Source organism: Mytilus californianus, unplaced genomic scaffold, assembly GCF_021869535.1.
Source record: "Mytilus californianus isolate M0D057914Y unplaced genomic scaffold, xbMytCali1.0.p SCAF_3, whole genome shotgun sequence".
NCBI lineage: Eukaryota > Metazoa > Mollusca > Bivalvia > Mytilida > Mytilidae > Mytilus > Mytilus californianus.
Genome location: NW_026262679.1, coordinates 48872639 through 48884914, shown reverse-complemented (window position 1 = coordinate 48884914; position 12276 = coordinate 48872639). Strand labels below are relative to the sequence as shown.

Here is a 12276-nt window from a genome sequence, read left to right as displayed (position 1 = left end):
ATTCAATTTTAGATGAAATCAAACAAAGTTTAATTTTGGACCCTTTTGACCTCAATATGAACCAATTTGATAACGGGGTCCACAAATAAAAAATCTAAATACATGGTTAGATTCAGCATATCAAAGAACCCCATATATTCAATTTTTGTTGAAATCAAACAAAGTTTAATTTTGAACCCCAATTTGGACCAACTTGAAAACTGGGCCAAAAATCAAAAATCTAAATACATGTTTAGATTCAGCATATCAAAGAACCTCATGTATTCAATTTTTGCTAAAATCAAACAAAGTTTAATTTTGGACCCTTTGGACCTTAATGTAGACCAATTTGAAAACTGGACCCAAAATTAAAAATCTAAATACACTGTTAGATTCGGCATAACAAATAAATAAATGTGATCAAAGATTTTACAAATCTAATGCGCCATACTGTGCAATTAAAGATTACTTCTTGAAATTTTTCAATATTTGAAATTTGAAAAAAAAAAATATTTGAAGAATAATTCTTTTTAATTTCTGAAATCTGAAATGAGAAAAAATTGAACCCCCACAATTTCTTTTTATCCCCCCCCCCTTTTTTCCCCAAAAAAATTCTTTCCCTCAAGATATGGTCATAATCTCAATTCAAATTTCCAATGGAGTTGGCAACCATAATTACCCATTTAAATTTACCATAGTGCTAACTTAATCTATTTTATAATAGAATTAAAAATATAGTGTCAAATCTTTCATATGGATTTTTTTGTAAAAAAAAAAGATGCAACATTTGCAGATATTTTTACTGGTCTTCCTTTATAAATATGTATTTCTTTAAACATAATTTAAAAGCAGTGTAAGGGAAGTAACCAAAACGTTGTATTTGGATTACCTCCCTTACACTGTTTTAAATTATCTTTATTGTTCATTAACCATTACTTTATACATAATTTAAAAGCAGTGTAAGGGAGATAATTTCAATGATGTATTTGATTTATCTCCCTTACACTGCTTTAAATTATGTTTTGTACTAAAGTATTTGTCCATTAACCAGGACAACCTTGTTTTTCCCCCTTTTTTGCCCCTAATTCCTAAACGGTTTGAGCCATAACCCCCCAAAGCAAATCCTAACCATCCCTTTGTGGTATGGAAACTTGTAGTATAATTTCAGAGAGATCCATACACCGTTCCACAGTTATTGTCTGGAAACTAGAAAATGCTTATTTTTGGCCCCTTTTTGGCCCCTAATTCCTTAACTGTTGGTACCATAACCCCCAAAATCAATCCCAACCTTCCTTTTGTGGTATTTAACCTTATGGTCAAATTTCAAAAAAATCCATTCACTTAAACTAAAGTTAGAGTGCGAAAACCAATGTGTCTTCGGACGACGACGCCGGACGACGACGACGACGACGACGACGACGACGTCGCCAACGTCATACCAATATACGACCACAAAATTTTTTTGCGGTCGTATAAAAACTGCGAAATTTATTAAAAATGGACATCTAAGTGGTAAAAAGGTCCAAAATGGGTGATCTGAATATTTTGAAAAAATGCAAGGTAGGAAGACCTGTTGATTATTTTTAACTAGTAAGTTTTGCTCTAACTGCATACACTTTGGCGATTAAAACAAATAAGAACTGGGTTTTTTACACCTAGATTCACCAATATTAATTCATTTGGTAACATTTGGCCCAGTAGTTTCCAACATAATTTGTTTTTGACGTTACGGATGCTAAGTGATATAACTCACGCGATCCATCGTTCCAGGTGAGCTGAGAATGATACCTGTTCATATATATTTTGCTGCGTCAAATAAAGCAGAAGCTGATGCTGTATGAATATATTTTTGAAATCCCCCAAAATAGCCACCTCATCCCCCTTTTCGCTAAAACAATATCATGGTTGTGCATTTTTTTATCAAAGCATTGCTACAAAGAAATCCGATGTCAGCTACGGATGACATGTTTACCTACGCATAATCAAGAAGTGACTGAAAAGAAATAAAATATCTAGAGTTCACCACGAATTAGCTTTGTTGTCAAAGCAACGAGACCCAGGATATTAAAGCCACATCTAATTTTTTGCCAACTTTATTTGCGCAAAACATTTTTTTTTGTAATTTGTGTATCAGAAAATGTTTTATTACCTGCATAGGGTTAGACTTTTTTCATAGTAAAAAAAAATTATCTGACGTAACTAATTTTTCTTTTAATTATCATCTGTATGAAATTATTTACTATCAACAAATTCAGTATAAAAAAAAACTTGTCCAAACTTGGCAACTTTCACCGCAACCCCTCCTCCCCCCCCCCCCCCCCCCCCCCCAAACAATATTGTTGTCATTCTTTTCTAAAGAACTACAATGCTACAAACGATTCCGATTTCAGCTGCAGAGGACACATATTTCTTACGAGCAGAAACGAGATTGAAATTTATTTGGTTCAAGTAAAAGTACAGAGAGTACCGATCAAAATTATCAGAAAAACAATATCCACGATAAGTCAGCATCTGATTTATTACTTAAAACTTTATACATAAACTTTGCTTGTAGTTTGTGTTTCTGAAAAGAATTTTTTGAATAGGGCGAGATTTATTTTTGAATATGTATTGTACCTCCTACCCCTACAGATAACTTTTATTTGTAAGCTCACCATTTTTTATGCAAAACATTGCATATTTTGAAGTTCCGAGTCACATATACGATCAAATACCCTGGTATGTATGATGAGTTTATTCAGACAAACAGATTTGAAGGATAAATATTAAAAAAAGAAGTATAAGTTTACTGGCCAATTAAAGTACTACCCGTCACAGACTAAAAGACGTGGATGTCAGTTCTACTTTTAATAATCAGAAGCTTAGGGTGCTTTTGTATAATGAGTGATAACATGGCATATCCCTTTTCAACTGATGTTTTCAGTTTTTTTATGTTGTACTATTACACTATTGTCCCAGGTTAGTGTTGGGATTATGCCCTAACAAACATATTTAACCGCGCAACATTCTGTATGTGCCTTTTCCAATTCAGAGCTTGTAATTCAGTGGTTGTCATTGGTTGTTGTCTATTATCATAAATGTTGGTTTTCTCGTTTGAATTTTGTTACATTTCGTCATATCGGGGCATAAATTTGACTATACGGTATGGGTTTTTGCTCTTTGTTGAAGGCTGTATGGAGACATATAGTTGTTTACAACTAGGTCATTTGGTTTCTTGTAGATAGTTGTCTCATTGCAGTTATGCCACATCTTCTTTTATATAGGTCTCGGATATAGGTGCACAGAACCAGGACATGTTTTCTCATCACCAGGACATCATCAGGACCATTTCTTTCTACGAATTTGCACGACTTTTGCAATCAAAAATCGTTTTAATATACCACGCGAGGTATAAGTGAAAAATTTCGCAACAGGATGGTCGTTTTATTGACGCTTTGATACAATGTAAACAAACCCACCAGCACAGAATCAGGACCCACCAAAAACCGGTCAGTAACATATCGCCAACACAGAACATTCTCTCCCATCGTGAGTTTATATGTTCGATGTTCCAGACATCTGTTCAAAGTTTTAATATCGATTTGTGAATAGTTTAACTGGTAGACTACATAACATTGATTTGTGTTTTACAGTTAAAATGATTGTCGATCGTTTATATGAAATATTAATTCAATGTTTATGATAAATTAGTCGTCACACATTCAACTAAGTTCTCTAAATTAAATAATTATTATACTGAAAGCTAAAATTAGGTCGTTAGTTTTATCTTTTGAATTGTTTTACATTTTATTATCCCGGTGCCTTGTATAGACTACTATAAGGTCTGGATTTTGCAAAAAAAAAATAAACAAGAAATGATTGTAACAGGATGCTGTTACGAAGTCTCCCAAACGAAGCTCCCATAATTCGTAATTCCCAGGGTCGCCTGACATTGGGCAACGTCCAGTGAAAATTGGTTTGGTCCAGTAAAGTTATATGCATTAGTGATGCCTGGGGACTAACCTTGTATATCATTCAAATCATCTTGGCATGACAAACTAGAATATATATGGTTTAGGGGTGGGGATCTCAACCATTTACAAGATACTAGAATATTGGGGGTGGGGAGGAACCCCTGGGGACTGGCCCTATACGTCATTCAAATGTTCATTACATGACGAACAGGAATATATATGGTTTAGGGGTGGCGATCTCAACCATTTACAAGATATTAGAACATTGGGGGTGGGGGGAACCCCTGGGGACTGACCGTATATGTCATTCAAATGTTCGAGACATGACAAATAGGAATATATATGGTTTAGGGGTGGGGATCTCAACCATTTACAAGATATTAGAACTTTCTCAAATGGCAGGGGGTCAGGATGACCCCTGGGGACTAACCCTGTCTATCATTCAAACCATCTTTGCATGACAAACCAGAATATATATGGTTTAGGGGTGGGGATCTTGACCACTTAGAAGATATTAGAACTTTCTTAAATGGCAGGGGGTGGGGGTGACCCCTGGAGTCTAACCCTTATTTCATTTGATGTGCTTTATCATGACAAACCAGAATATATATGGTTTAGGGGTGGGGATCTCGACCATTTACAAGATATTAGAACTTTCTCAAATGGCAAGGGGTTGGGGTGACCGTTTGGGACTAACCCTGTATAACATTTGATGTGCTTTATCATGACAAACCAGAATATATATGGTTTAGGGGTGGGGATCTCGACCATTTACAAGATATTAGAACTTTCTCAAATGGCAGGGGGTCGGGATGACCCCTGGGGACTTAACCTGTATATCATTCAAACCATCTCAGCATGACAAACCAGAATATATATGGTTTAGGGGTGGGGATCTTGACCACTTAGAAGATATTAGAACTTTCTTAAATGGCAGGGGGTGGGGGTGACCCCTGGAGACTAACCCTGTATTTCATTTGATGTGCTTTATCATGACAAACAAGAATATATATGGTTTAGGGGTGGGGATCTCGACCATTTACAAGATATTAGAACTTTCTCAAATGGCAAGGAGTGGGGGTGACTGCTGGAGACTAACCCTGTATAACATTTGATGTGCTTTATCATGACAAACCAGAATATATATGGTTTAGGGGTGGGGATCTCAACCATTTACAAGATATTAGAACTTTCTTAAATGGCAGGGGGTGGGGGTGACCCCTGGAGACTAACCCTGTATTTCATTTGATGTGCTTTATCATGACAAACCAGAATATATATGGTTTAGGGGTGGGGATCTTGACCACTTAGAAGATATTAGAACTTTCTTAAATGGCAGGGGGTGGGGGTGACCCCTGGAGACTAACCCTGTATTTCATTTGATGTGCTTTATCATGACAAACCAGAATATATATGGTTTAGGGGTGGGGATCTCGACCATTTACAAGATATTAGAACTTTCTCAAATGGCAAGGGGTGGGGGTGACCGCTGGGGACTAACCCTGTATAACATTTGATGTGCTTTATCATGACAAACCAGAATATATATGGTTTAGGGGTGGGGATCTCAACCATTTACAAGATATTAGAACTTTCTTAAATGGCAGGGGGTGGGGTGACCCCTGGAGACTAACCCTGTATTTCATTTGATGTGCTTTATCATGACAAACCAGAATATATATGGTTTAGGGGTGGGGATCTCGACCATTTACAAGATATTAGAACTTTCTAAAATGGCAGGGGGTCAGGATGACCCCTGGGGACTTACCCTGTATATCATTCAAACCATCTTAGCATGACAAACCAGAATATATATGGTTTAGGGGTGGGGATCTTGACAACTTAGAAGATATTAGAACTTTCTTAAATGGCAGGGGGTGGGGGTGACCCCTGGGGACTAACCCTGTATTACATTTGATGTGCTTTATCATGACAAACCAGAATATATATGGTTTAGGGGTGGGGATCTCGACCATTTACAAGATATTAGAACTTTCTCAAATGACAGGGGGTGGGGATGACCCCTGGGGACTAACCCTGTATATCATTCAAACCATCTTAGCATGACAAACCAGAATATATATGGTTTAGGGGTGGGGATCTTGACCACTTACAAGGTATTAGAACTTTCTTAAATGGCAGGGGGTGGGGGTGACCCCTGGGGACTAACCCTGTATTTCATTTAATGGGCTTTATCATTTAGAACATTTTCAATTAAAAAGTTTGTGTCTATCACGAACGGTTTTCAATTTATAATCATTTGAAAATTTTAAAAAATAAAATCCCATAGGGTTCTATAGTAAAACCCTCTTTTCTTTTTGCCCCTCAAAGTACCCCTTTATAAACCCCATTGCAAAAACAAAACCCTGATTGCACCACTAGACATGTTAGTCTAACATATTGTGAAACCCTAAGTTAATCCGACAAGCGGTTTTGGAGAACAGGTGCGGACAAGTTCAAATTTAAAAGCGGCGGAAGAAGAAGAAGAAGAAGAAGAAGAAGAAGAAGAAGAATAATAATAAGAACTGAGCAAAAACAATAAGTCTTCCCAAACTTCGTTTGGGAGACTTAATAAAATAAGGCCGCATGGTGACTTGTATTTATTACATCCTTGTCCTTTGGTTTTTAGTTGATAGTTGTCTCATTGGCAACGATACCACAACGATCCTTATTTTAAAATCATAATGAATAGCGTAGTTGCAGGAAATGCCAAGCACTGAAGAGTTCCAATTGCCGCGCGAAGGGCGATAAGATATTATCAACAGTTTTCTCACTATAAGCTTTGAAAAAGTCAGTCAGATCAATAACTAACGAGTGCGTAGAAGGAAGGAATCAGAGATTGAATAGCAATTGTGGTTTATCTAGTTTCGTCAAATTTCTTCAATATATAAGTCAGAGCATACTAATATTAAAAGAAATTCATAACTTTTCAACATTTCACAACAACAAATAATATAGCTCAAAGCGGTTTCAGAAATAATTAAAATCTATCCTTCTGAACGTATCTTGTAGGAGTTTTAAGTATAAAAAAGCAAAGATACTTTCAACCATTAACTTTTATTGAGTTTTTAGACATTAAAGTAATATGAAACGAGTTTCTTGTAATTATAATGTTATCGAAATTATTGAACCAATGCATCCATATACATGTATACCAAACTAAGTCCTGTATGCACGTTTTTTACATTTATTACGAATCTATAATGTATTATTGACAAATAACATTTCGTTCAAGATCTGTTGATCGCAAGCTAAATTAATTAACTTTCGAGTTTGTTGCCGAAGTTTACCTGATCGTAACATTGATAAACAATCAATACAGAGCATGTGGAGCACGTGAAAAATAAGTGAATTATTAGAGCCATGATATTATTTTTTTTATATTTTCGATGCGTTCCCATTTGTTTATTAAATTAGGAACCAGTTATTACGTTTTACCTTCAAGTCCACGTTTGTTTACATTCTTTCAGTTCTAACGAGAGGTCTCGTAATTAATGTCACTGCATACGGAAAAATATCGGCGAATTAGTGTACGGGAAGACAAATATTCAATAGTAGTACATTTATGAAGATTTTGATAAGACAAAGGTTTTTCTTTTACAAGAAAGTTCACATACACTTATTTTTATTTTATAGTACGTTGTACTGGAACTTAGCCATTCAAGTTTATAAACATATTTAACTTTATTTTTAATTTGAAGTTTCATAAGACTTTAAATATATTAGTTTGTGATATTAAAATGGAAAAAAAATCATTTCAGTAATGTCGTTTGTTGTATTTTGTTTGTAGACTTCCGTCAATGTAATAGATAACAATGGAAGTCCATTAATATTCTACAAAAAAATTAGGTGATTGCAGATTAAAGATATGTGGTAAAATCGGCTCTACCTGGTTTGGATTACTGCAACATTTTTCCTACAAAAATTGCTCTCTTAAATGGGTAGACATCAAACTCGATGATTTCACACGTTTTCAGAATTGGCAAATGCACTATCTCATATATACATGTTACGATGTTTATTTGTCGATGCACACATCGTTTCTTTTGAAATTTTTTTTTAGTTCAATAAATGCGTCTCACATTTTTGCGTTAGTTGCTTATCAAATATTACACCGACCAGGATAATTGAGCTTGGATTTCCTTTTCTCATTTTATCACGGAATTGTTAGAGCTATCTATATATATCATATTCATATATCATTTTGAAAAGCTAAGTGTACTAATATAGAGTAGGTTCACTAATGCTGCCATAAATTAAAGAAAGATACCATGCATAAAATAAGCAGCAAATTCAAATTATTGGATTCAAATTATACAAGAAGTTAAGTATGTTTTATATATTTGAATGGCTATGTTTTAGTCTTAGATGCATGATTTTTTTTATTAGTTGTTAGTGGCTTTGAACTAGCTGTCAGTAACTGCGAGTACTCTCAAATCTGTACTTAGTGTCTTTTTGTTGTTTGGATGTACAAGTACCCGGCCACGTCCACTTGTGTTTGTAGTATTTGTATTTTTATCCTCTTTCAACTGATTTTTATAGTTCGTTCTTATGTTGTACTGTTACACCACTGTCCCAGGTTAGGGGGAGGGTTGGGATCCCGCTAGCATGTTTAACCCCGCCACATTCTGTATGTATGTGCCTGTCCCAAGTCAGGAGCCTGCAATTTAGTGGTTGTCGTTTGTTTATGTGTTACATATTTGTTTTTCGATAATTTTTTGTACATAAATTAGGCCGTTAGTTTTCTCGTTTGAATTGTTTTACATTGTCATTTCGGGGCCTTTTATAGCTGACTGTGCGGTATGGGCTTTGCTCATTGTTGAAGGCCGTACGGTGACCTATAGTTGTTAATTTCTGTGTCATTTGGTCTCTTGTGGAGAGTTGTCGCATTGGCATTCATACCACATCTTCTTTTTTTATAGCAATGCTTTTTCGTTACGTACAAACCTAGAAATATAAAAGCAAACCTTTTTTTCCCCCAAGATCAATTTATTCATAAAAAGTTGTATCTAATAGTATTTTTTATCTGTTTGTTATATAATCATACAAATACAAATTACAAACTTTATTTGAGCTAATTTATTTTTAACAAGTAATAACTGAAACAGGGTATTGTCTGAAGTCTCCCAAACAAAGATTTGTTACAACTCGGTAATCAAATTATTTGAAATCACATTGTTTCACAAAAAAGCTTGGGTCAAAATGTTACCTAAATTTATGTTTGATATAAAACCTTTCTTCAAAATTTGTAGGTCTTAGAGTCTTTCGGGCTAACAAAATCGGAATCCCATCCTATTGACATTCAAATGTTCCACGTTAAAGTTTAGGTCAAAGCAGTTTCCAAAATATATGATTGATATGAGCTACATAATGTATTTTAAAAGACTTTCAGGAAATTTACAAAATTTGGAATCCCAGCCTTTTTCAATTGTTCCATCTCAACGTTAAGGTTATTACAACCGAATCTAAGTAAAATATCGATCTATAGTAACTGGCGTCATATGAATATAACGAAATCAGAGATATATATTTCGTAACAACCACTTGCTAAATGCTTTTCTGAATTATAATCGTTCTGAGAGATTTTCAGGACACTTACTAAATTGAGAATTACATCCTTTGAATACTTATTATACATAAATGAATGGATGAATGCAATGTTATGCAAAAGCATAAACATGCTATATAGCAAAATGAACAGAAATACTATGACAATAGGAATATACAACAGAGAAAGTTCAATTGTATAATGCAATAGCAAATGTAAAGTTATGAAATTAGATGAAATCTAATATTCCATGCAGGTTTTGTATAATTTCATACTTTCATAGTGTAGTAAAAGATCTACAAGTTCATGGTAATAATTCGGATTAGTCCAGGAACAGTATTTAACTTCGGAAATGATAAACGATTTTTCCTTTTAATTTCACAGAAACGATAATATTCAACACTGGTACAGTAGCGTTACTGATTATAATATCAACGATCAATACAAAATGTTTTAATTCTACTACAAACACAAAGTTTGATATTAAATTATTCAGTTGTTGAACAATTCTTAAAGTACTGATGTCCTATATATATATATATTGAATTTTTAAAGTATCCAATGTTTGGGTTATTTGTAACGTTTCAATATTTTATGTTTTCTTGAGATGTACAAAGTTAGATGACCATCTATGAACAAGTTTTCCTTATATAAACCCGAGGGCACATTCATTTCGTATAACTGGAACTGAATCTGAAAAAAACCGGTCATGGTCTAAAACATACCCGACCATCATTAAAAGACAATTGTTCTTCTGGAATCACATAAAACTATTTAAGAAAGTTCATAAGAGACGATATGGATCGTGATCGTTGCTGAACTAAACGGCTAACGTTTTATTTAATTTTTTTTTTTTGGGGGGGGGGGGGGGGGAACGGGGGTATGCATAAACATGCCATTGTTGTGTTAAAATGTAACAAGATATATAAAAAAAAAATTATATGCAAAGAGATGTTCTATAATATGAATTCAACTTATTTTTTTTTGGTCATATACCTGTATTTTCTACGGGTCTAAAACCATTTGAAAATATTTACTTTGGGTTCATATCATTATTAATTTTACTTATATAATGATCAACTAACCAAATAATTTAATAATAGACGGTAGCATTAAATCTAACAGTATATTGCACAACACATCGACGAGGTGGACTTAATACTTTAAAGTCGGCATATATATGGTAGGAATTATGAAAACTAAGCAAGTGTCTCTTGTTTAAAGATTGAACGCAATTAAAGATAACCAAGTTGTCGAAATAAATAATAAGTATACTGAATATCGCGTATAGACCTAACTTCTGTCTAAATAAATAATTACATGTAGCATACTAAAAGTTTAGTTGAAAGCTTTACAAAATGTATGCAAGATACCCAAGATAATTTGATCATTGCACGTCAAGTGTATTTTGCAAATTTATGAGTTGATAATTATTTACGCAAACGTGACAATCTAAATCGGTCAAAAAGGAATGCTATTTCCTCCACCTTGACTTATTTAAAGTTTTAAAATTTAAAACTTCAATGTCACGGATATCGGTTATTTACAATAGAAGATAAAATAAGGTTATGTAGTTATCTAGGGTAGTCTATACTATTATGAGGAACGCCGTTCTTTACCATACCCCTCCCCTCCCCACCGCCGAAAAAAGTTAATAAAAAGTAAGATAACAAAAATACCGAACTCCAAGGAAAATTAAAATTGGAAGTCCCTTATATAATAATATATACCCTTACCAAAATTTGCTCAAATTATTCTAAAAGCGTACAAGACAAAAAGAAAATAAACAAGATATAAAAAATAGCCAAAAATTCATGAAGTCGATTAAAAAAACACACAAAAACCTACCTTAGAACTGCATGTTACCATGTTGTTTTTTTCTCCTGCGAGGCTTGAGAAAAAAATAATCCAAAGAAAATATCTCGGAAAGCACATATTTCATATTGTCTTCTTTTTGTGACTTCCAGAAAGAATAAAACTAAAGCACTATAATCAGAAAGTCTTCCCATAAATTGATTTTAAGATAATTTGCAAATCATTATCAACAGCGACATCACAGCAATAACTGTGTATTGATGTGACAAATGTCTAGGCGTTTATCTAAACAAGGTCATAATCCAGTACGCAACAGAAATCAAGTCACAGGTGTTTCGATAGTTGTTACAGAAAGGTATAAGACGATATCGTCGTATCTGATCAAATCAATATTTTCACATGGTTGACATGTTTCCTGTACAACAAAATTACAAGTGTTTGATAAGCCTACATTATTGAGACAAATATATATAATATCCTTTATATTTTAAATTTAGATGGAGACGAATGTGTTCATTTCATTTGGTGGAAGCACTATACATGTAATAAATACAGGAGGAAAATTGACCTAGGTGGAGCACAGGCACTTGACGTTCTATCGATAATAATAAAATATGGGCAATGGGAAGAAACTATTGTCAATGTATATAAATAAAATTAGTAAAGTGTTCCACGGAACCTTGTGTCTCGCCTGCGATTGCTGCTGTCAGTGTAAAAGTGTATAAGATAAGATATTTTTATTTCCAATTATGGGCCCCAAAGGGCATAAACATTACAACATCAATAATTTTTCATAATACAATACAAACAATGAGATAAAAAAAAAAAAAAAGTTAAACCAGAACTATTTAAGTTCTTAAAGAATACGTAGATAAAGAATCTATAGTATGTTGTTTTTTTTAATACTAATGCATTTTATTGCAAGTGTGGTTGATATAGATAACAAACAAGCAGCCCAAAAAGAAAAAAAGAAAAATAGAT

The 12276-nt window shown here is 33.9% G+C and overlaps 1 protein-coding gene across 1 annotated transcript in view; it reads right to left on the bottom strand.

The window, feature by feature from the left end:
- LOC127734757 (uncharacterized) overlaps positions 1 to 11710 on the bottom strand; it is a 63474-nt gene extending 51764 nt beyond the window's left edge. The window contains exon 1 of the mRNA XM_052244765.1: positions 11329 to 11710. Coding sequence (XP_052100725.1) covers positions 11329 to 11415 — 87 coding nt within the window. The 5' untranslated portion in view covers positions 11416 to 11710. The remainder of the gene's footprint in view (positions 1 to 11328) is intronic.
- Positions 11711 to 12276: the final 566 nt, after the last annotated feature.